Source organism: Vigna unguiculata, chromosome 9 (assembly GCF_037176805.1).
Source record: "Vigna unguiculata cultivar grain cowpea cultivar isolate G323 ecotype 2 chromosome 9, ASM3717680v1, whole genome shotgun sequence".
NCBI lineage: Eukaryota > Viridiplantae > Streptophyta > Magnoliopsida > Fabales > Fabaceae > Vigna > Vigna unguiculata.
In genome coordinates, this window is record NC_140800.1 from 14,358,526 (window position 1) to 14,385,228 (window position 26,703).

A 26,703-nucleotide genomic window follows, 5' to 3' on the forward strand; every position below is an offset into this window, starting at 1 on the left:
CACAGCTAATGAAACAGATAGATGAGTTTCTTTACTCGGTTTAACAATTTAGGAAAAGACAATGAACTAAAAATACATCCTGGGGTGCTAACCAATATTTCACTACTACTTAAATCTCAACGTTTACCTCTGGTTCCACAATATCTTTTCAGAATTGATCATCAAACTTCAAAGACAACATAAATATTTCAAAAGGATGTAATGAAGAAATGCTAAATGGATACAAACAAAAACAACAGAGCACATTGAACAGTCACAGTCGCCAGAGAACTTCTACAACAATATAACCAGGATTCGGAACTAATCTAGTATATCATACATGGCCATTTACAATATATACACATAACCAAAACAGAAACATTAATGGAATAGTAATATGACTATATGACAGTTGATTTTCTTTTAATGGAAAATTCTTAGAAAAGTACAAGCATTTGGCCAAAAGGTATTAGTACAAAGCCACATGGAAGAAATCTACATTAAAATGGCTTCCTAACTGAGCATTGAGATTCTACCAATTGGGTCAGCATCCAAAATTGAGTTGTTTATCCTGCTGTCTGTATCATCCACAATGAATATTGTCTCCGTGAGGATTGATCAAAAACTTACCTCAATGGGTCCTGATATCCTGAAGATAGCGCCCAATTTGCTGAGCACCAATATATAGCACGTCGGCAAAAAGAAACACTCCAATCTGTGCCACAAATGTCAAACTCGTGAACGTAAAGATTTAGAAATAAAATATACAAGTGAAGGTCCACAACGGGTAAAATACCAGGCGTGCAGAAAACACTAATCTATATCCCCAGCCTTCCTTGGCTGCAGCTGCTCTTTGTTGATCAGTCCAACTAGAAATAATTATTAAGTCAGAAATTTGCAATCATATCCTAATTTTTTGAATATATAAAAGAACATTTGAAGGCTGCAAATTGCAATCAAAATGATATAAAAATATCATGCAATTATATCCAACAAGCAATGAACATTCAGCTACATATGAGTCTTCATCAACTAGAGACTAGATCGTGACTCAAATCTGCATGGAACTACTCTCTACTGATATAGAAGCTTGAAATTTAAAGATTTGATACTTTCAAGTTTGAAGATTTGATGAGTCTAATCAAATATGCTATGTTGATGGATTATGCAAGTGTTGTGGTTTAAATACGTCGTAATTGGTTTCTTTATTTTTGATCCTGCTTTGGTTAAGTAATTCGTTTGGGAGTATTTTAGCTTGTTAGAAATGTTAAGTTCTGTTTTAATGGATTAAAAAAATCTTTTAATATGATAAAATGTTCTTAGATTTATTGAGTTTGTCAGAAAGAACATTCTAATAAATTACGGATGCAAAATAATTGATTAAAACTACTTAAAGATTTCACAGTTTGATAGTCTCACTGTTTATTTTAGTCAATTAAAATTTATTTTAATATGTTAAAAACTCGTTTTAATTGATTAAAGATTTGCAGCAAGAGATTGCCTTCTGTTTTGTTGAATATAGAGAAAATAGGGTCTGAGATTAATCTTCCTTGTGTAGAAAATACATATAGGGATTGTATTTATAATAAAGAACATATGGACTAAGCCCAAAATACATATGAAAACTAATAACAGTAGAAACAGAAAATAAGATATTAACGATATCTTAACACTCTCCCTCAAGCTGGTGCATACAAATCGTATGTACCAAGCTTGTTACAAATATAACCAATTCTCGATCCTCGTAAAGACTTATTGAAAATATTTGTTAACTAATCACTTGAGTTAACAAACTTAGTCTTGATGTTTCCAGACATAATCTTTACTCGAATGAAATGACAATCAATCTCAATGTATTTATTCCTCTCATGAAAGACAGCATTAGAACTAATATGAAGAGCAGCTTGATTGTCACATATAAGTGTTATTTGATTAACGTCTCCAAACTGTAACTCTTTCAACAACTACTTAAGCCAAACAAGCTCACAAGTGACTAAAGCTATGGCTCTATATTTTGCTTATGCACTAGACCTTGTCATAATACTTTGTTTCTTGCTTTTCCAAGAGATCAAGTTACCTCCAATGGAGACACAATATTCGGATGTAGACCTTCTATCAGCAAGAGATCCTGCCCAATCAGTATTTGAATAACAAAACTCTTGTATGCTTATTACAACCATATATCAACCCTTTTCCAGGAGATCCTTTAATGTACTTCAGTATACGAATGACTGCATTCCAATGATCTTTGCACGGAGAGTTAAGAAATTGGCTTACCACACTGACTGCAAAGCAAATGTTAGGATAAGTAACTGTAAGATAATTCAATTTCCCAACTAATCTTCTATTTCGGGATTTGCATAGGTTTCGCCTGATTTGGTAGAAGTTTAGTATATGGATCCATGGGTGTGTCAACAGATTTTGAATTCATCAACCCAGTTTCTTCAAAAATATCTAGTGCATACTTCCTTTGAGAAATTACAATACCATCTTTGTCGAACTGTGTCACCTCAATACCCAAGAAATATCTAAGTTTTTCAAGATCTTTGGTCTAAAAATGATCACAAAAATGTTGTTTCATCTGAGAGATGCCATGGTTATCATTACTAGTAAGAACGATGTCATCAACATACACTATCAAGTAAACACACCCAGCACTTGAGTGACGATAAAAAACTGAATGATCTGCCTCACACCGAGTCATACCAAATTGTTGAACAACATTGCTAAATTTTCCAAACCAGGCCCTTGGAGTCTGTTTTAGGCCATATAAAGATTTACGAAGACGCAATACCAACCCAGAAGACTCCCCCTGAGCAACAAACCCAGGAGGTTCCTCCATATAAATCTCTTCTTGCAAATCACCATTAAGGAATGTGTTTTTAACATCCAGTTGATAAAGAGGCCACTTTTGAAGAGTCGTCATGGCAATAAATAGACGAATAGAAGCCATCTTCGCAACTCGAGAAAAAGTATCACCATAATCCAACCCAAAGATTTGGGTGTAACCTTTGGCCACAAGACGTGCTTTGAGACGATCAACACCCACCTGCAACCAACAACAGATTTCCCAGACAGTAATGGGACAAGCTCCCAAGTTCCACTATTATGAAGAGCACTCAGTTCATCGAGCATGGCCTGACGCCAACCATGATGGGCTAAGGTATCACGAACAGAGTTTGGAATGGTGACAGAAGAAATAGACGAAAGACAGGCATAAAACGGTGAAGACAATCTATGGTAACTTAAAGCAATATAATGAGGAAAGTGATTACGTGAAGAACGGATACCTTTTCTGAGGGCGATTGGAAGGTCACTCGATGGAAGGGAAGACTCAGTTGTCGGATCCGGAGGAGACTCAGTTGTCGGATCCGGAGGAGACTCAGTTGTCGGATCCGGAGGAGACTCAGTTGTCGGATCTGGAGGAGACACAGTAGTTGACACTTGAGATGAGTCATTCGCTGGTTGTTGAGGATAATGGCGGCAACTATAAACTTGAAGAGGTGGTGGAGCAGAAACTAACGACGTACAAGGCACACTTGGAAGATCACATATCATAGAATATTGACAGGACTAGAAAATCGACGGTATTAGATGGAGACTCAGTGGAATGAGAAGAACTTTTATAGTAAAGGGAAGACTCATTGAATGTGACATTTGCACAAACAAAATAACGGTTAAGAGAAGGAAAAAAACACTTGTATCCTTTTTGGGATCGCGTCAACCCTAAAAAAACACATTTGTGTGATCGAAGAGACAATTTATCAAGCCCAGGACTAAAATTGTGCACAAAACATGTATACCCCAAAACCTTGAGAGGTAAAGGATGAAGAGGTTCATGAGGAAATAAAATGGAATTAGATATTTTATTATTTAAAACCGAAGGCATACAATTAATAAGATAACAGGCAGTAAGAACAACATCACCCCAAAAAGATTGAGGAACCTCACCATGAATTAAAAGAGTGTGAATGGTTTCAATAAGATGTCTATTTTTCTGTTCAGCCACCCCATTTTGTTGAGGTGTATATGAACAAGAAGTTTGATGCAGAATGTCATGCGAAGCCATAAATTATTTAAAAGAATTGGAATGATATTCACGACCATCATGACTTCACAAAATTTTAATAGGAACACCAAATTGAGTTTGAATTTCATTAAAAAAGGATTGAAAGATATGAAATACTTCAGAACAACTCTTCATTAAAAATAATCAAGTGCATCGTGAATAATCATCAATAAAAGTAACAAAGTATTGAAAACCTAGACTAGATGCAACACGACTAAGTCCCCAAATGTCAAAATGAACTAAGGCAAAAGGGGACGAAGCACTGTATGTGACACTACGAGGAAAAGAACTATGACTATGCTTGCCTAACTAACATGACTCACACACCAACTTGGACAACTTGGAGAAGCCAAGAACAAGCTGTTGTAACTTGACAAGACTAGGATGACCTAACTAAGCATGAAGAAGAAGAGATGGAGACTCCATAACTATGCCAACATGAGAAGAGCGGCGGAGATAATAAAGACCATGAGACTCACATCCGGAGCCAATCACCTGTCTCGAACTCTGGTCTTATAAACAAACAAAAGATTGGGTAAAGGAAATAACAAAAACAAGAGATTGAGTTAGACAACTAATGGATAATAAGTTAAAAGGAGACTTAGGGACATAAAGAACATTATCAATGAATAAAAAGAGAAAATGATCGCCAGTTCCAACACCATTAGTTAAAACACAAGACCCATTAGCCATTCTAACAGAGGGTAAATTATCTGGAGAGGACAAAGAGGAAAACACAGATTTGTTACTAGTAATGTGATCGGTGGCACTTGAGTCGAACACCCAAGGACCAAAAGACAAAGATTGAGTCAGACTAGCAAAAGATGTACTCGTGTGGGCAACAAAAGTCATGGAACTAGATAGCTTACGATCCTCACTCCATTTGAGAAATTCATTGAAGAGAGCAGATTTGTCGGTGGCGAAAACAGATGAATGAGGATTCGCAGAAGATGGTTCTGACAGAGGATCAGTGTGCGCAACAGCAGCAGATCGAGGAGGACAACCACGTAAGGCATAACACCAATCAATTTTGTGGTCGAACTTGCCACAATGATCACACTTGTGATGCCCTTTCTCCGGCACAGTGAGATACCAAAGCAGAGGAATCATTGGCATGAAAAGGTAGATCAACGGAAGGTTGACAAGGCACACACAAAAGGGTGGAAAAGGTAGAGGTAAAATTGGGTATAACAGTAGAACCTAAAATATGATCACGGACATGGGAATATTTTTCAGCAAGCCCGTGTAACATCACAACCATGAAGAACTATGATCGTTGCTCGATTTCTTCAGCAGGAGTAGAGGTAGGAGGTAATACTTCATTAAATTCATGAAAAAGATCAGTCACCTTACTGCCACAGGGTCCTACGTACGAGAAGCAACAACATTAAGCAGGTCGTGACAGACACCATATAGACGTTGAGTGTTATTGGTGTATAGTAATTTGGCTTGTTCCCAGACTTCATAAGATGTGTCGTAGGCACGAAACAATGGTTTCAAAGAAGCGTGAATCGTATTCTTGAGAACCATGCATAAGTGAGCATCAATTCTACTTTGAGGGTAAGATGATCAAGATACTCCTGACTCTCAAGCCAAAGTTTAATGTCGGACGCCCATGTCGAATAATTCTTGCCATCTCACTAATCAATGGGCAAGTGCACATTAATATTTGGAGGAAAAACGGATGAATCAGACATGGAGGCGACAGAAGTGGACGAAGTAGTGGAAGATAGTTTAAACCTAACTCAACCCCACAAAACCGGCTAGTAAGGTGAGGATTGCACCTACTTATATATTGTGAATTGACCTTATCTCTAGTCGATATGGGACTTCCAACACACCCCCTCACGCCGAGGTATATTCATCTCGTGCGTGGAACTAGAAATTAGTGGGTGATCCGTTAACGGCCCGATAGCTGGCGGAACAGAATGTCCAAAAAATCTCGCTTGGATAGGCTCTAACCTGGCTCTAATACCATGTTGAATATAGAGAAAATAGGGTTTGAGATTAATCTCCCTTGTGTAGAAAATACACATAGGGGTTGTATTTATAATCAAGAAAATATGGGCTAAGCCCAAAACACATTTGAAGTCTAATAACAGTAGAAACAGAAAATAAGATATTAATGATATCTTAACATGTTTTAATGGATTAAAACAAATTTTTAATCGATTAAAACTGACAGTTTTGTATTAGAGCTATCTTAATCAATCTTTAGTCAATCAAATAAATATTGGAAAAAGTTCTAAATCATTTTTAAACATAGAGACAAACTCTACAAGCTAGAAAAACACTTCTTGTAGTTACTTTTACTAAATCAGTTACTTCAGCATAATTGATTGAGCAGATGCAAATCACACTGTGATCACCTTTGTACCTTTTTCTTCTCATCTTGTGCTACAACCTGTCCAAATGATCTTGTTCCCTTTTCTAATTTCTCTAGTCTATTTGATCTTGACTAGGGTTGTCAAAGGTATTGTTTGTGATAGGATTTCACAAGTGACAATAGAAAACCTTATAAGGTTCAAGATCTTGTTGTATACATTGTATTTTCTTGTTTTCTTAAGGTGTTCTTGAAAAACTAGAAAATAATGTGGACTTGTCTAATCAAGGTGGTTAGGAAACTAGATGTAGCTCTTGTGATAGAATGAACCAGTATAAATTTTGGTACTATTCTTTTCTCTCATACCTTTTCTATTGATATTACACATACTTGACATTATTGGAACTATAAAAGCCTTAATAATGCATCTCAAATATGTGTAAAACTTGTTTTACAACCTTGATCAAACTGCTCTAGTAAAAATTACCTCTCTCATTGCATAAATCCTCCATAGTCCCCCTCCCACCTCTTGAACTCAGCCTACAATTCTAACATTCTCTTGATGTTAAAATTTTTACTGTGATGCAACAAGGAAATTAGGCTACATAGCTTTGTGTTGCCATTTCCAGCAAACATTGCTAGAATCATTTATGATGAATTCTAGGCAATCTAGAAATACAAAACGCATTTCCCTTATCTCTTCCGTTTCTACACTAAGGATCAAGGGAAGCCAAACTTGAGAGAAAACATTTTCAAGTTTAGCTCAATTTTTTTTAAAAACTAGTTATCAATTGCTAGACAACAAAACATAAAACTTTTTATCTTTCATGGAACTTCTATATGCATCACCAGTAATGTAATTTTTTTTCAAAGTCACTGTTTAAAATCCTGGATGACAAGGTGTAGCAACTAGTTCCAAAAACACTAAAGCAGATACAAGGGACAACTAATATTTCAAAAAGAAATTATAGTTTATGTTAGAAGTCCCACATTGACAAGAGATAAAGGTAATTTATAGTATATATGGGTGCAAACCTCATCTTACAAGTCGGTTTTGTAGAATTGAATTCAACTTAAAGTTCTTAAAATGGTATCAGAGTCATTGTTAGAGTCTATCCTAACAAAATTTCTTGGGTCTGTTATTCCATCCGTTATCAAACCACCCAATAATGTCTAGTCTCACGCACGAGATGTATATACCTTAGTGTGTGAGGGGGTTGTGCTAGATGTCCCACATTGACTAGAGATAATACCAATTTATAATATATATATATATATATATATATATATATATATATGGGTGCAAAACTCACCTTATAAGTCAGTTTTGTGAAGTTGAGTTAGACTTAAAGTCCATTTCTTAACCGTTTATATAATATATACATAAATGCTAAAAAATGACAAAAGTTTCTCAAATTTTCTAACATTTATAATTAACAATAAGAAGACATAGTCATAAACAAACCATACAAGTTGTTGGAAGTCCTACATCGACTAGAGATAAGACGATTTTATAATATATAAGTGGGGTGTAAACCTCACCTTACAAGTCGGTTTTGAAGGGTTGAGTTAGGCTTAAAAACTCACTTCTAACATGGTATCAGAGCCATTGTTTAAAAAAAAAATCTATCTTAGCGAGATTTCTTGGACATTCTTTTCGACCTGCTATCGGGCCGCTAAATGGACCACCCATTAATTTCTAGTCCAATGCACGAGATGTATATACCTCGGCGTGAAGGGGTGTGTTGGAAGTCCAATATCGACTAGAGATAAGACAATTTCATAGTTTATAAGTGGGGTGCAAACGTCACCTTACAAGCCGGTTTTGTGACGTTGAGTTAGGCTTAAAAACCCACTTCTAACACCAGTAAAGATCAATAAGAGTCAAATACAAGTTTCCTAGATTGAATCATCTGTGTCATCATCTTCTAAACCTAACCCGAGTATTTTTTATCTTATCATTACTATTAAATCTATGGATTTCAATTTTGGAAATTAAAATCCCAAAGATGGCCCTCCAAAAGAAGTTCTAATGCCTTATGTTCTAAGATATTTTGGGATCAACAAATAGTGACACTATAGCTCGCTACGGTCACTACCAAATCACTCTCCTACAGCATCCCCTGTAGCAAGTAGGGGTGCTCTATAAGCTTACACCAACATTGCATGCAATTAAAAAGCCTGGTCCAAGTCATACATCGAACCATGATAAGGTGGATTTAGAATAAAGATTTTGTACTACTGTTTCCAATCAATTATAAATTAGTAAGCATGATAGGTCTAGGTATTACTCAAGTTGACAAAAACCAGAAAAAAGGTAAAGTAGAGAATTCTCTCCTTGGCCTCACACCCACAATTACCAAAAGATTGCTTATTACATTCACCCTTACCAACTCAAATAGGAAAAACCCCTGAACTATGAATGATGTTTTTGTTATGGCTAATTCAAAATGAGCTAAGAAGAAGTAAACAAGAAAGCCAACTCAAAATAATATTGATGATTGTCCATCCGATGAAGAGTAGACTAAGGAAGGTGAGCATTAGCAGAATAAAGCATTGGATTTAGATGAAAACTTGGTTCAGGCCCAAGTTGAGGAGGATGAAAGTTACATCAGCATGATTTACGCATCGCTGATTTGAATGGTGAAGGAGATGGAAATGATGGAAGGTCTCTATGCAGATTGTGAATTTAACTTACAAAATTATTTGGTCTAGATGGAGTGTTATGTTGTTACTGTTTTTGTAGTTAGGAAGGAGTTACTCCTATGTAACTAGGATGTGGTGTTAAATGATGTACTATTTTATATATTATGAAGTTCAGTTATGAATTTTGAGTGAGATATAATGGTTTTGTGTGTGAATATACAAATTTTATAAAATTTGTAAGATCTTATAATCCGTGTTACAATCTTCCAATTTAAGACCCATATTTCCCTTTATGATCTTCAATAAGATCTCAATTTTAACTACCATGTCAACCGTTACCACACTCAGCATAACAGACTTGTTCTTGTCAGTGTCCTTTTTGCCCCTCCTTAGAAATATTTCAAAGGTCTATGCTGTTGAAGCCCGTCAAAGTATATATAATATTTTAATGTGGCAAGACTTCATTGTAAAAACATTGCTAACAGTATAGATAATAAAATAACTTTTGTTATCCAATAGAGATAACTTCAAATTGACAAGACCAAATAGATTTCGTCAACAATATTATCACATGCATTAAGCCTGAAAAAGGAGAGAGACTAAATAGTCACCCAAGGAATTCTGACACGCCACCAATTCCAGCAAATTTGAGAGGTGATGGGCCCTCTACAATGAGATCCTGCTGCAAATTAAATTAGGTAAAAAAAGGAATGAGCACACCAGATTAGCCAATTTTCTTTCCCTGGTAAAGTAAAGTAAATCAAATACAAATTCCACAAAATTTAAATAGGAAAACATGCCTCTTCTTCAGCAGCTTCAAATCCTCCTTGAACCCAAAACAGATTTTTGTAGCCAGCATTATACAGTAGTTCACAAGCAGCAAGTGATCTAGCCAGAAAATGAGATTCAATCAACTACAAGAAAACTTTGCTGTTTGTTTGATACTAGTTAAACGACAGATAGTTTCCTCCATGCACCAAAATTTTAGGAGCCAAAGATTGGAAAACTATAATAGGATAGGATTAAAAATGCCAGAGGAAGTATCAAATACATTTTAACCAAACAGATAATCAGAATCAGAAATAACCAAATTGAGGGTGCAATCAATCAATCGAGTGTATAAATCTCACCTCAGTCCCTTCTGGCATGCAACAATTAATTCAGAATCTTTGGGGAACTTTTCTGCAACTTTGGTTAAGAACTGGCTGTTGTAGAGAGGAAAAAAATGAATTATAAACTCATGTACATGGACAACAAATCAGAAGAGAAAATTATAGTTTATGATACCTGTCATAAGATAGTGTAGGCATGCCACTCCACCAACCTCCTGTTCAACACAACAGAAGTAATATGTAGTACATTTCTAATGAAATGTTCCAAATTATTTTACAAATTAAAAAAGTCTAACAAAAAGTTAATAACGAAAGTATCAGCATGGGATTTTAAATACCCATAACAAAATTTGTGACTTTTCTGGGAACGGTTCCAAAATCTAGCTTATTATCAACATCAAATATTGGAATCCAGGTTGAAGCTCTAACCCAGGCCTTCAAAACACACAAAAAGAACATGCAAAGATCACAACAATGAAGTGAAAATATAGGCTAAAGAGTCAGATTACTTATTTGCAATAAGAAAAAAAATTAGTATAATGAACAAAGTTAAACTCATAGGGAAATCCATCTGATGCTTTCTTTACAGCTACATAAGATCAATTACCATCATGGTAATTAGCTTCAATGATGTCTGACCACAGCAATAACGTGTTTGAAATGTCAAATTGTTCCACTTATATTCCCCTACTATGATGCATTGGCTAAAAGGTAAACAAAAGCAACACCTGAATTCAAAGACAAACCTTGTTGCGCTCATTGGAGGGACGGACATCAAGAAGGGGCTTGCCTGAAAGCTGAACTGCGTACCCAGCTTCCCTTGGGGTAAGAACTTTAACTTTTCCATCTCTGATCTACAAAAACAAGCAAGCAAACCGCAAGAAAAATTTACAGGGTCCACCCTATATTTTAATCAACACCATGGTCATAAAGGGGTTTATCATACAAGAACAAGATATCTTATCAATTATCATTCTGTTTTACTGTTGAGAAATCCCAAACAATGAACAACAAACAAGATTGTGAAAAATTCAATTCCACTCTAATCTCCTCATTAGTCATCCGTCCACAGGCATTTTGCTTATAAGGTTTTACATTTCACAGTGGCTTGGTCGTAATTCTTAGCATTGCGAACAAATGCAGCTACAATTGCGGCTATCATGAAAAAAGGAAAAAGCTTATGAAATTGAAAAATACCAGAGCTTCCCATCTCTTTCTGGCAGCAGCCATATCCCTCATTTGCTTCAATTCATAATCCTCACTCTCGGCTTGTACACGAACGACCCTCTTTCTCTGCAAAGAGAAACACAGTTATCATGATTCCACTTGGGACCCAGAAAGCAAAATATGCAGAAAACTTCAATAGAATTGAATGAATGAATACCAAAGTGAGGGTTCTTGAAGTCAAAGAAGGATTGAGTTGTAAGGAAGAAGAGAGTGGAGCATAATTAGAAGAAGCAGTGAGAGAAATGTGGTTATTTGTGAGAGTGTTTATGGGAAGAAGGGATAGTGCCTCCATTAGAGCTCAGAAGGACGAAACAAGCTCCGATTCTTGTAATTCCCTATCTTCTGTAATCTGAATCATACCCTACCTTCTTCTTACTCACCTCATCTTCATCCATGTTCCTTAAAACAGTAATTTTTGTTTTTAATTTAATGAACCTCTTTTTTTTTAATAAACACTTTCATTAACTTCAATTGAACACTTTGCTTCAAAATCAAAACTTTAATATTTAATATTATTACTTGGAACATGATAGTGACTCTCTTTTTGAAAAACATATAATATGAGAGTCACTTTAGTCTGTTATGTTATAAGACAATTTATAAATAGTTTTATGATTTTTACAATTTAGTTTTTCGTTAATTTATATTTTTACAATCTATTTTATGGTGGAATCCATATGGTAGAAACTTTTGGGTTAGGAATATATAAGTCTATGAGAAACCTACGTGTTCATCTTTTTTTTATTATTTTATACAACTTTTTTGGGTGATTTTCTATTCTCTTAACAGACGGGTCATTGGGGGAATGATTTAAAAATGTGTCTTTTAGGAGTATTCTAAATATGGATAGAAGCTATATTGATTGTCTTGTATCGTGATTTGTGGATAAATTTTTTTGATTCATATGTTCTTTTATATTTTTAAGCATAATGCTTGAACAAACATGTAGATTAAAAGAATTTATTCGAGAAGAAATTGAAATTTGCATTATTAATTTTATCTTCTTGTCGAATATTTGAATTTTGGAAAATATTCGATTTACTACGCATTTTGACTACTACCGTTTCTTATTCTCTGACATGGAAAATAAGTTTCAAATTTTTTTTTCTTACAAAAGAGGTTGTGACACGTGATTAAAGGATAAGTTAAAGTTTTAATTTTTTTTCAAGTGGTGGAAGTGAAAAAAAAGAGACCAAAAGTGTTTTGGAAAAAGTTCACTCCCAAATTCTCGTAGACCATTCATATTGGTGTTGGAATCCTTCCGACCTGCGAAATCTACATTTTTCTCCCGGCGAAAGCCAAGGTGCTGGTCATCTTTTTCGGTAAATGTCCATGTAATGTATCAAGGATCACCGGTTAATGCAACCACTCTTATCATACATGTGAGGTGGCACTTATGGACCCATTATTCCACACCAATTTTTCTTACAACTAAATATATCTTCTATACATGTTATTAAGGTCTTTCAGGACATTATAAATGTTTTAGTTGTGGACTTTTTTACAACAGAACAGTGATAAAACTGTTGTGCAAAAAGTTCAAAGTAGGTTACTACTTAATAAGTCAGTAGTGGTCACAAAATATTCCAATCAGAATTAATATATATATATATATATATATATATATATGAGCTCGATTTTGTGGACCAATTATCTAGCAGAAATATTTATTAGATTCAATATACTTGCACACATGCTTTCGTAGTGGGGGTGAAGATTTTTCAAGGAAAACGACCGACACAATTGATTTTGCAAGGAGGAAAGTTGGATTTTGCAGGCACGGTGGAGAAGTTGGAAGGATTCCAACACAAGTATGAATGGTCCGCGAGTGGTTTTTTTCCAAAACCACCTTTGGTCTTCTTCTTTTTTCACTTTCACCACTTCAAAATGTTAACTTTTATTAACTTATCCTTCAATCATGTGCCATTGTCTCTTTTGCAAGTAAAATAAAATTAAAAATCATTTTTCACGTCAGGAGTAAGGCAGTAGTAAAAAATGCGTAATCCTTGAATTTTATACCAATTACCTTAAATTTCGTTAAGACTCTTTTTTATGCGGTAAAAGACTTTTTCTTGAGATAATACTTAATTTTTTTCTATAGTTATTGTTTTAATCTTAATTTTAAATTATACTTACATCTTTTTCTAATTATTTATAGTTCAAATTCAATTATTAGTTTCATCTTTTTTAATTTTATATTGTCATTGTTTTTTAGAGAAAATAATTTAAATTTAAATTCAAATTATCATTGAAGTAAATTTTCTTGGTATTTACTATAGCTATCAATACAGCTTACCCACCCCAGTCTGGCCCGACCCATCACAAGTTGGTTAGTGAGTGAGTCAACCCAACCCGGCTCACTTATCACTACTGCATTTACTAGCTATGGTAACATGGGTTTGTTACATTTACTAAAAAGTATTACTGTATATATACTATGGTAACATTTTCTTAAAAATGTTACTGCAAATAATATTAAAGTAATATTGTAACATTTTTAAAAATGTTACCGTATGTCATTATATATATATATATATATATATATATATATATATATATATATATATATATATATATATTTTACTTTCAATAACATTTTTTTATTATAATTATTAAAAGCGTAACCACAAAACAATGATTTTAATAAAAATAAAATAAAATTTTTAATTTCTCCTTTTTACTTTACTCTCAGCGTAAACCTAACCTAATTTTCTAAGTCTATCATCCCATTCCCCTTCCAACCCCATTTGAACCATGGTGCATCACACAAGCGTTCCAACCCTCAAGCCTCCATTCGAAATCACCTCTATGTCCATTAAGACGTCTCCGAATAATCCATCCCCCTTCACTTTCCTTAAAAGTATCACACTCAACCCTCCCAATGCTAAACACAAAACCATTGTTACCATTGTCGTGTAACTTCACTATCCTTAAAAAAACCTACAACCAAATACAATATGCCTTGCATCTTCGCTATCGATTTCGAGGATTGAACATAACACGCAGGAACTGCAAAACCCTAATTGTTTCAATCTTTGACTTTGTAGATCCGTTTTGCAAAAATAAAATCATCGAATCAAAGCATTGTTGCTGAGCATTGAAGATTCGCCTTTGGATTTTCTCTAAATTTGCATTGTTAGTGAAGGCATCGCAAACTAGGAGGGCGTTCTCTGCGTTCGTGGAGATAGTGTGAAGGTGAGTTATTAATTCTCTATTTTCCTGAAGATAAACAGAGCGGTGTAAAGTGCGACCTTCTTTCTATTTCTATTGTAGAGTTGTTTGTTTGTGATGATGTTTCCTTTTGGTTGAAAATTATCATATTATTTACACCTAAAAATAACCTCTCTATTTCAGAATTGAGAGAATTGAGGTACTTTCAATATATTGTTGCAAGCCATGTGTTCTCCACACAACACTAGTGTCGCACTAATTATATTAAACACAACACGCACGAATTCTGGAGAATTATTCAAATTTTGTGTGCCTACGTACAAAATCCAATTTATTCAGCAAATCTCACAGGTTTCAAGATTTTCCCTTATTTGTTTTTTATTTTTTTGTTTCTTCTTTGCTAGTTTCTTTCACTCTTTCCCATTGTTAATATTCTTTCCCACTATTATTATTCAAGATACTTTTTTACTCAATGATTACCCTTGAATATTGCTTTTTAGATGATAATTCCCTTGTATCCTCTTGTTTAAGAAGTTTACTATTAGTGTGTACTCTATTGTTCTTCTCTTTACATTTGTTTTTTCTGCCTCAGTCATATTCAAGCACTAGGTTTATAAGGAGAAGAAGAATTTCCTGAAGAAGACAACAAACCATTTATAGATTTTTTGATTAGGTAATGGCAGGCCCTAGTCAAGATTTTCTGATAAGGTAGTTCTTATAACGTGTCTATAATACTCAATATGTCTTTCATGTAGTACTCAGTTCTTCAACCTCTGTAATAATGGTAAACTTTTAATCTCATCTTTTGAAATAGGCTTGGTTGCTGTCAATAATCCTAACCCAAACTGACCTTTTGTTCTATGATTTTTCGACAGGAGGATAAAACAACTCTCATTTCCCACATGAGTACTATGGCTAGTGTTGTTCTTCCTCTGCCAACTCATATAATGGATTGGTTGAATATGTGCAATAATGAAATTATAGTTTTGGGAATTACGTGTACAATTTTTATCTTCATAATAGGTGGTAGGTTATTTCTACATTCTGCATATTTAGCACATTCGTGTAAAAGACATAACTTTCCTGCATATTACTCTGCCTAATATATTCAATTTACATCACTTGTATGTTCAGGCTCAAATCCATGAGTGTAAAGAACCAACTCAGTTTTTCTTAATACTTCACAGACTAGTCATATTCAAGGTATGTGCTCCAAATTGAATTTTCAAGTTTTGCTTAGTATTAAAGAAGCACATTCTCCAAATTCTTCACTTTTGGGTTATTTACTTAAGTAGACTATTCTTTCTAATAACTTGGTGAATTGTTTGCTATTTATCAATGGTTGAAACTTTGTGCAGGTTATCCCTCCTAGAATGTTCAACAATTGTTTGTTCATTGGAGTTTATGCCTGAGTGGATAATTAATCGTTTATTGTTGTTTTGCCCAATAGGATTATTGTTGCAACCAGTGAAGTTGAAAGATAAAGAAGACGTGGTTGATTCTTTAATATTGGATCAAGTAGTTGCAAAAGCTTTCTCCCATAATGCTTACAAAAAAAGTGTATACATATGTTTAAGTATTGTTGTATCGTATTATGATGTTTGAATGATTAACGGTTTGTTATTATTTTCATATGGGACTTGATCATAAATTTCATATCGGTCACATTGCTAATATTGTTACATAAAAAAAATACTTATATGCACTTTTTAAACAGTTTTCAATTTTAATTCACAATTAAATTGTTGCTTTTATAATATTATCCTTGTAAAAAATAAATAAGAATGCACTTTTTTTCTTATGGTTTTAGTTTAGATAATGATATAGATTAATATCGACACAATTTCAGTCTATTAAAAAAAGTTATTTGTGCAATTTATTAAAAAAAGTCATATCATTTTGTTTTAAAATAAAAGAAATAATAACATTTGTTAAATGTTATAAGGTATTTAGATTAGTAATATGTTGTATCTATTTAAAAATGTTACCACAAATGTTTAGTAACATTTTTAAAACGTTACCAACTATTAGAAAAAACGTTACAAAAGCTCTTCAATAACACTGGTTCTTTACTAAAAAAACATTACAAAAAATGTTTACTAACACTTTTAAAATGTTGCCTTTCAATTAAAGAAATATCACTAAAAGCTTTTGGTAACATTCTTGCAAATGTTACTGTTAACATGTAAAAATGTTGCTAAATATTATTAGTAACATGGGGTATAGGTAACATGTGATAAAATGTTACTAATTCCTTCTAGTAACATTTTTCATGTTTTAGTAACATTTTTTTAATGTTACAAAATGTGATATATGGAGTAGTGTATTAGTGAGCTAAAAAAATTTAAATTTGTCCCGACCCACCACGGCTGGGTGGGTTAAACAGATTGTTTCACTTGATTAAAAAAATACAATTTTTTTTTTCTTCCGTCCTAAAAAAACTAAATTTTAATTGTGATTAAAATTTAAATAAACTTAAATACAATCCAAAATAATGTTCAACCCCAAATACAAACCAAAATCACAAAAATATTATGTTTGCATTTGCCAACCCAATATGTTGGCTAAAAAAACCAGCCCAACCCAACTCAAATACAAAAACATTATGTGATCCTTTATCTGAGGGTGAGTTGGTAAGCCAACCTGGTTCACCACGGGCTAACCCTACGAGTCCTAACCAACTTCGACAGCTCTAATATTTACTGCTAACATGTGACATACATGTGTTAAATTCTATTTAATTAAGGGTTAAATATGTTTTTGGTCTCTTAACTTTCACTGAAAATTGAAATTAGTCAATCTTGGAAACATTGGCCTAATTTAGTCCCCTAACTCTAGAGATGTATAGGTGTGAATTTATTCCTTTTAACCAAATTTTGTTATGTTTATTTGACGTTTCAAATGCGTTTCATGATAATATTTAAGTGTTTTACACCGTTTGATACATTTTTGTTTTAATGTTAACTGAGAAACATATTTGAAACGTCAAATAAATTTAACAAAATTTGGTTAAAATGACTAAATATATGCATTTCTAAAGATGGGGGACTAAATTAGTCAAATATTTTGAAGAGGAACTAATTTCAATTTTCACTAAAAATTAAAGAATCAAAAACATATTTAACCATTTAATTAATATTGTAGTCCTTATATTAAAACAAATACTTATTGTTTTTCAATTTTTTTATGCAATTAAGTTTTAATTTTGTTTAAAACTAATCCATTTTTTTTTAAATCGCATAATGTTGACCATTTTGCTAAATTTGCATTAACATTGTTTGGTGGGTATCATGTATTAGTATCTTGATTTTCTTTTTCACACCACCCATCCATCCCCTTCCTCTTCCCCTCCCTTAGACTACCCCTCCATCTTCTTTGTCCTCCTCCCCTATACATCACCAACCCCAACTCCACAACCTCCACACCACCATCAGAAACTCCAACTCATATTTTTCTCTTGATTTTATTCATGAGAAACTCCAACCCCAACCCCAACTTCCACCTCACGTGGGAGTTGAAGCTTTTCCCACAATTAGATTTGTTGTGCCAAATAGGGTCTCTTTAAGGTTTGTTTGTCACAAGAGTTGACCTTACTCAATCAACATAAGTTTCTTTACATTTTCAAAACCTCTCAAGTATATACAAACCCAATTAAATTGTGATGGTGGTGGTTTGAGAAAGGATGAGGAAAGAGATAAAGGGGTAGTGTAGGGAAGGAGGGAAAGGAAGGAGATGGATGAATGGTGTAAGGGAGGAAGAAGAAGAGGAAGTTTGTGGATGGCTGGTGTAGCGGAGGAGGAGGAGGGGGAAGAGGGAGATGGAGGGTGGTGTAGAGGAAGAGGAAGAAGAACGAGATGAAGGGGTGGTGTAATGGAGGAGAAGGAGGATGGATGAGATGGAGGGATAATGTGAAAAAGTGTAGAGGAGGGCGAAAAGGAAAGAGATAGAAGAGTGGTGTAGGGGAGGAGGAGAAAGGAGATGGACGAGTGGTATAGGGAGGAAGAGGAAGGGAATGAAGGAATGCAAAGAAAAACTCAGAAAACAAAATAGAAAAATAAAAGCTAAAAAAAATAACAAATCAAAATACTTACACTCCTATCGATGTTAATACAAATTTAATTGAAAAGTCAATATTACGTGATTTTAAACCATATTAGGACTCAATTGGGTAGAAACAAAAATTGAAAAACAATTAAATATTTTCTTTCAATATAGAACCAAAGTACTAATTAAACTTTTAAATTTATAACTATTACTATGTAGAGATTTTGTTATTGTGACTTACAGTGCTACTTTATCTTGAAAGTACTATAACTGTGAAAGAAAAGTCTATCTTAAAATATTGCAAATATAAGTTAAATAACATACAATTGTATACTTTGAGTAATACTTCTGATAATTCTAGGTAAATGTAGAAATTAAAATACGTGTCTCTAAATTTTTAATTTTTAATTTTAATCTTTATGTTAGTGTAAAATTATCACGATTGACTAAATATAGTGTTGTTAAAGGTAAATGTAATTACTTGAATTATGTTATTTATCGTATTCTATCGATATTTGATTTGGTTAGTTTTTTTTTTTTAATATTTATTTAACTTAATTAACCAAATCATGCTTTCGTGATTATAATTAAACTTAAACAAAATCTTTTATAAATTAGAATACGTGTAAAAATTGTAATATAACTTACTATTGGGAATGAGTAACAACAATCAAGTGTCAGTGGTAGGTCTTTTTCTTAACATTGAAACAATCCACTTCTTTGTTATTATTATTTTAAAGACACTTAAAGTAAAAACTTCTTTACTTTGTGACTTTTGGAGTGTCTTGCCCATTGCGAAGAATCATGCCTTTTATTATAAGACAAAATACATAAGTATATGCTACCATTTTGTTTAAGAAGTAGTAAAGAAAGAAAGTATGGATATGCAAAAGATTCACACCAATGAAAACCAAACAGATGTTATGACAATGTCAATTAGCATTGACAAGTTTATATTAATTTGATTTTAGTGTAGTTTATCAGAAAAATAAGCAACATGGTGACAAAGAATAAAACATGGTGTGAAAATTTGATTAATTTCATAAAAAACTTCAAGTGTGAGAAAGTGAGAAGAGAAGTATCACATTAGGGAAAATTTACTTTAGTGCTTACTTTTCTTGTTATAAAAGAACCACAACAGTTTATAGACATTTCAAATCGTGAGTCAACCTAGCTCATCACAGGTTTGAGCTAGCACTAGTGTAGAATTCTCATTTTACCTCGCCTTATATGTCTCGGTTGGCCAGGAACCGAAGCATATAATGGCGCGATGGCATTTTTGTAATTAGAACCAAGTTTTAGGCCTCGGTTCTCCAAATACCCGAAGCCAAAAAGGGGTATAGGCCCCGGTTCGCCCAAAACCGGTGCCAAATAGTGGTATAGGCCTTGGTCCAGTAAGACCCGAAGCCAAAAAGTGGCTGGACGTTAGCTGTTTGGCCTCGGTCCAAGGAGACCCGGTGCCAAAAGCGGGTCTATGGCTTCGGTTCCCCTAACAACCGAAGCCATAGGGTTTATTTAGGGTTCAAATTTCGCGAACCATTCTTCTTCCCCACCGCTCTCAATTTCTCTCTGAAACTTCATTTCCCTCTTCTCTCTCCCTGTAACTCTAACTCTTCCACGCTGCACCTCCACTGAAACATAGCATACACAGGATCTGTTCTGGTGGTTGCGTTAACGGTTTTCGGAAGCACAAGGTTGGAGGGAGCGTGGCTTCTATGTAGGTGACTTCGTCGTTGAAGCTTGTGTGAGGGAAGGGTTGTGACAGAGGGAAGATGAAGGTTCCGCGAGTGTAGCGGCAGGAGGAGAGCGTGAGGCCGAGGTGGGTGTGGGCTTAGAAGATCAATGGTGTCATGGATTTGAGAAGTTGTGTGGTCCTGCACGTTTTGATTATGGTCTTTGTTGGGTACACAAAGAGGCTCAATTCTGATAAAACATAAGCGTCGAAGTAGGAGTTTTCGACGGCTGAAACCACCATGCATTGAACCTCTTGCACCGTTAAGGGTTTTGTTGGACTAGGATAAGTTGGATGCCATGAATCTGCTGCAATCCCATTTCAGAAGAAAGGTTTCAGGGTCTCCAAGAACGCGCTGCAGCACTGCGTAGAACAGGCCTCGGTTTAAGCGTGACTCGAGGCAGAAAAACGCTTTACGGCTTCGGTCCACACCCGAGGCCAAAAGACATCCCTTTTGGCTTCGCTCCAATATGCTTCGGTTCTAAAACCAGGGTAGAATATAAAAAACAACCGGGGCCAAAGGCCCTTATTGTACTGGTGTAGGTCGGGATGAAAAAAATAATGTTTTTGCCAATTTTGGGTCAAATCGAGTCCAACTCACTTAAGTTGTGGGTTATGCAGGTTTGAGACTGGGTATCAACCCAATTAAATTTTAAAAAGGTTATTTGAAACCCTAATTTCCATTTTGTCTGTTACCCTATTGGTTTCATACATTATTCCACGCGCATATTCCTATTCTTTTTCTAATTTCAATGGCTAATATCACTTGTTTTACTTCCATTATCAGCGAGGCCTGCAATCATATTCAACTTTCATTATTTCTCACTTCCAACACCATTTGCCGATCCTTAATCATTCTTCACACACCAATGGAAAATAAGAGAAGGAGAATGAGAAGAAGAATCATGTGTCAAATTAGCGTCTTTGGACCTTGACCAACCAGAGGAATCTCGTGAGTGTTAAGGTCGAAAAAGAGAATGAACGTGATGCCACAATCATTATTACCAGCGACAACGATGGCATAAATGGTGGTCATCACCAGCGATGGTTTGGACAAGGTGAGGCAACAGAGCGACACAAAGCGAAGATGAGGTTGCGAGTTATCTAATTTTACGATCTGAAGGAAGAAAAGGGAGGTCATGCGTCGATAGGATGACATAGTCGTCAACGACGATGTTGTTGACAAATCTTGTTGATGATATTGAAGCCATGGTTGGCGATGGCATCTCATGAACGAACCTGGATGGATAGGGAAGAAGAAGAGCTTTTGCTTCTTTTTTTTTTAGAAAACATGTGCAAAGAATATGAAATAAAAAAGTTATTACACATGTTAGTGAGTCAACCCACCTAACCCACCAACCTGTGATGGGTTAAGTCGGGTTGCAAAAATTCTGACTGACCATAAAATGATCTGAATTGGGCTCACTCATTTTTAACCCCACCTGTGGTGAGCCAATCCGTGTTAGTCAGGTTGACTCACTTGGCACCCCTAATATTTTCTTAGTAAGACACACAAAAATAACTTCCTCTTGTTTTTTGGTGCTTGAAAGGTGAATTAAGAAAGAAAAAACATTTATCCTTTAAGGTTTTCTTTGTAGTTGTTTTTCCTATTTCAAAAGGAGTGTGTTAATGTTTTCTCTTTGGATTTAGAGAAAAAGTTATTGTAATTTTTTTTCCTTTAGTAAATTACATTATTGTTTATTGTCTAATTATTTTATTCTTCTTTTCATCTTTTATTTTAGTTTAGTTATTATGTTGTTTTGGTACCAAATACAAACTTTTAAATATAGTTGTAGTGGAGAAAAATATACAATGATAATCCTCATAATCACAATCCAATTTAGATCCCCACATAATTCTTTAACAATATTTTTCATTTGGTTTTGTTCCAAGGGGATGCCTCTAAATACACCTAGACGTAGAAACAATTGGTTAAAATTCCTATAAGTTAAATATGTTTTGGGTCCATTAATTTTTAGTGAAAATTAGAATTAGCCACTCTTCAATACTTTGACCTAATTTAATCCTTCAACTTTAGAAATACGTGGATTTAGTCTTTTTAACTAAATTTTGTTAAGTTTACTTGACATTTCAAATACGTTTATTGGTAGTTCTTAGCTAACATTGAAGCGGAAATGTGTCAAACAGTGTAAAGAACTCAAATATTATCATGAAACGTGTTTGAAACATCAAATAAACTTAACCAAATTTGATTAAAAGGATTAAATTTACGCATTTATAAAGTTGGGGGACTAAATTGGTCCAAATTTTTGAAGAGAGACTAATTCTAATTCTTACTAAAAGTTATGGTACCAAAAACATATTTAATCCAATATCCTATCCTTTACAATTACTTAATTCCACAAAATAAGAGAACAAACACCCTTTGAAAGATAATTTTTTATCAAATAAAAATATAGATCATTACTTGTTTTTTCCTCCTAAAATCCTCGTTGAATTCTTTAGTTATTGTAGCAACAACCACGTGCACTAAATATGTAACAATACTAAAGTAATACTACAACTATTTCAACTAACCATTCAAAGATATATAACCTTATCCCTTTGAAAGAAAGAAAAATTCCTTCATGTACAAACTAAGAAAACAAAAGGAAAAATCTATTATATATATATATATATATATATATATATATATAATTCTCAATGACAAAATGTGCATTAATATAATTTTTTATCAATATGCATTAATATTATACTAATACAAACAATCGAGAAGATAAAGACAAAAAAAAAATTGAGATAAAGCAAGACTAAGGTGAACAAAATGATTATAATGGTAAATGACAATGGAGACACTCATTTCCAAACAAAATTCGGTCACTAAATTTATTATTTCTTAAGTAGTGTTCTACTAAACCTTAGAAGGAGGTATCTTATTAATGACAAGTTCATAACCTAGTTGATTACTTGCGATAGGAAAAGTAGTATACCACAATGCCACCTATAGTTTCTTCAATAATGATGTTATTGATTGTTTGTGTGTTCATTCAATAACTTGAGAAAGTGATTTAACAATAACGAGTTATGAGTTAACCTATATAAGATACTACAACACTACATTTTATCCAAAAATTTCAAAATTTCAAAATTATGTATATATTTGTTTCATATATTTAACTTTCTCATTTCTATTTAATATGAGATTCAAACTGATGTTTAAATTATTAAGACTAAATTTCACTAAAATTCCCTTCTTACAACAAATATATGGGTGGTCTATCTTGATTGGGAAAGTAGTTCTAGTCACCATTGTCGTAGCATACCCAAGATAGTGGAAACAAATCTTCTTGTGAAATCCATTGTTTTGCTTTTACATTCAATTGACTCTATAAATAGAGTCTTTGATTGTAATTTGTATGTCAAACATAGTGTGAAATAAGAAGAGGAATTATTTTGATATTTCTTTGTGTTTTCATATCTCCATGTTTCTTCCAACAAGTGGCATCTAAATCACAAGATTGGGACCTAAAGGATTACTATCACAGCGTCATGAAATGGAGGTGAAAGTTTTCTACCTACATTGCCAATTCTTGTTGGCAAGAATTATGACCACTAGATTATAGAATGGAGGTTATTCTTAGTTTTCAAGAAATTTTAGAAATCGTGAAAAAAAAATGATGCTACAACCAAGAAGAAAGACTACAAGGCTTGTTGTCTTCTTCATCAGTGTGTAGATCTTGTGAACTTTAAGAAGATCTCTAAGGTTGACTCAGCCAAAAAGACTTAGGATATTCTGCAGAAAACATATAGAGGATTTGAGAAGACCAAGAAAGTTAAGTTGTAGTGTCTTAGAAGATAATATGGGTCATTATCTATGCTTGATCAAGAATCGATTGGAAATTGCTTCAATCAGATTCAATTGTTGGTGAACTCAATTAAGGCTTATGGAGAATCAGTCACAAATTGGTGGAGAAGGTTTTGAGAACCTTTTGTCTAAATTTGACTAATTGTGGTTGCAATTGAGGAGTCTAAAGACATATAAAAGATAAAGCTATAGGAGCTCCAAGGTTCACTAGAGGCTCATGAGCTAAGATTATTGTCAAGAAGTGGTATGAAAATTGTTGAAGAACAAGCTCTGCAAGCTCAAGTATGGTTCAACTTGTGGTAAGTGGAAGAAAGGTGAAGAGTCTATGACTCACCATGCAGCTATGTAGGACCTTCCTAGAAGAGTGAGAAGAAGCATGACTAGAAAGGAGGCCTCTAATCCTTCTTCCATTTCTTTATTCTCTATTACCTTATGTTAGTGTTCCCTATGTTAACTTTTGTTGACTTGACTTTGGTTGACTTATTGACCATAGTTGACTTTACCTAAGTTGACATGTTTATCTTTTTCTTTCTTTCTTTATTTGTTTTGTAGGTTAAGCTTATGCTAATTAGGAGTGAAATAACACTGATTGGAGTGGAGGAGAGCATGGCCTTGCAACTAACAAGCTTGAACATGTGGAGGAGAGAAGAAAGCAAAAAGAAAAAGCAACATGTACCATGTACCACATGGTACATGTACCTTGGCTGCACACCACATCCACCTAGGATGAATATCATGAAGAAGCCACCATTTCCATACCAAAGTGTCTTGTTTTAAGCTAGTTTTTAACTTAGTTTCTATAAGCGAGATTTTGTTATTTGCATAGACACCCTTAGGTCATATTTTCATTGCTTAGAGACTCTTCATGCTTACCTGTTTAAGGGGCTCTACTTGATATGTATAAGGATTGAATCTTTTGAGTTATAATACAAATAGTTTGATCATACGGTGAGGAGTTCTCCATTAGAGTGAAGCTTCACTAGCCTTATCTTGAGCTACCTCTCAATTGGCGGTATCATCACTCACCTTAAAGGTCAGATTGCCTTGTGCCCCCCTCTAAGTGGTGTGTCATCACTTGTCATCCCCTCCCCTTTCATGCCTTTCCATCTTTTGTTCATTTTCTTCTTAATTCCATTCAAATTTCCTTTTTCCATTACTATCTTTTTTTTTATTTCCTTGTTTAAATGAACTCTCTTTTTCTCTAGAGCTCTTAAAGTGCACCTTCACATCTAGATAACTTGTTATCTTAATGTCCAGTGGAAATCTTATTCTCCATATGTTTGATGCCTTGTCAACTTGTGAGCATGATTTTTTTGTGTTGGTTTTTACCTTGGCCAAGAGTTATTTGTGGTGTTATCTTGCCAAAATTTTCTCTCCACGTGTTAAATGAGTGTTTAAATATGTTTAGCTTTTGTTTTAAGTCCATTTTCATATGCTAATTTGAAGTTTTCTATTTATTGTTACTAAAGTATTTGAAATTGCATGATAAATTTGACTAGTTTTTGTGTGTGCCTTGGAATTGATTGATTGACCTAAAATCAAAATCTAGACACATTTCCTTAACTTGTGCTAAGCTAGATTTATAAAATATAAAATTTTTCCAACCAATATATGCAAAGGCCGAAAGCTATCTTGTTCCTTTGTGAAACTCAAAATTTGAAAATTTTCTTGCCTCACTAGTGCAGAATTACATTTTTACCTCGTCTTATAGGCCTCGGTTGGCAAGGAACCAAAGCATATAACGGCGCGGTGGCATTTTTGCAATTCCAAGCAACTTTTATGCCTCCGTTCAAGAAAAACCCGAAGCCAAAAGGGGTTATAGGCTTCGGTTAAAAAAACACCGGTGCCAAAAGGTGCTTATATGCTTCAGTTGAACAGACCCGAAGCCAAAAACGTAGCTAGAAATTTCAAAAATGCCACTAGCCATTATGTCTTTGGTCTCAGGTAGCACTGAACCGGGGCCAAATAGTTTAATTAGGGCATAAAAACGCGAACCCCTCTACTTCTTCCTCTCGCGCCGCTGCATCTTCTCCATCTCTCTACGTCTCGCTGGATCCCCTCTCCCTTTCACCTCACGCATGAACAAAGCAAACATCACCACCCATCTATGCCGCACCCATTCTGATTGGTGATGAACCATAACGACAACACCGGCCACCACTACGACGCGAAAATAGGGCACCAGATTTGCAACGCGGCGACGCGATCCACCATGGCAGCACCTTTCGCGAGATCGCCATCGCGCTCCACTAGAGGAACCACCGTCGAGATCTCCGCCGCTGCAAAAAGCCACTGTCTGATCAAACCTAAGGACCCGACAGATCAACCGGCGAGTCTCTACGTGGCGAGTCTCAAGGGAAAGCAGATTACCATATTTGAATCCCCCGATGGTGGAACTGTGGCGAGGGATTTCACCTACATTGACGATATTGTGAAGGGGTGTTTGGGGGCTTTCGATACGGCCAAGAAGAGTACTGGAAGTGGCAGAAAGAAGAAAGGGCCTGCGCAATTGAGGATTTTTAATTTGGGGAATACTTCCCTCGTGCCTGTGAGTGAGCTTGTTGCGATTTTGGA

The 26,703-nt window shown here is 34.5% G+C and overlaps 1 protein-coding gene across 2 annotated transcripts; it reads right to left on the reverse strand.

Annotated features, from left to right (window-relative positions):
• Window positions 1-221: 221 nt before the first annotated feature.
• Window positions 222-11,782, reverse strand: LOC114196194 (Rhodanese/Cell cycle control phosphatase superfamily protein). Of its 2 annotated transcripts, none has more exons than XM_028086759.1 (10): window positions 11,514-11,782; window positions 11,327-11,422; window positions 10,876-10,983; window positions 10,468-10,564; window positions 10,305-10,344; window positions 10,148-10,222; window positions 9,818-9,905; window positions 9,629-9,696; window positions 776-848; window positions 222-694 (listed from the first exon to the last, which is right to left on the reverse strand). In XM_028086759.1, the coding sequence occupies exons 1-10, from the start codon at window positions 11,646-11,648 to the stop codon at window positions 611-613; spliced, it is 864 nt and encodes a 287-aa protein (XP_027942560.1). In that variant the 5' UTR covers window positions 11,649-11,782; the 3' UTR covers window positions 222-610. The 2 variants fall into 2 exon arrangements, with proteins under 2 accessions (XP_027942560.1, XP_027942559.1); XM_028086758.1 differs by having other exon boundaries at window positions 9,629-9,699.
• Between the last annotated feature and the right edge of the window lie 14,921 nt (window positions 11,783-26,703).

Bases quoted from the DNA above. Each gene is read 5' to 3' on its own strand.
- LOC114196194 (XM_028086758.1), bottom strand. From the start codon at position 11,648: ATGGAGGCACTATCCCTTCTTCCCATAAACACTCTCACAAATAACCAC. The intron at 10,565-10,875 runs GTTTGTCTTTGA...TGTGTTTTGAAG, and splicing joins CCTCCAATGAGCGCAACAAG to GCCTGGGTTAGAGCTTCAAC. The intron at 9,906-10,147 runs GTGAGATTTATA...TTTTCTGGCTAG, and splicing joins GCATGCCAGAAGGGACTGAG to ATCACTTGCTGCTTGTGAAC.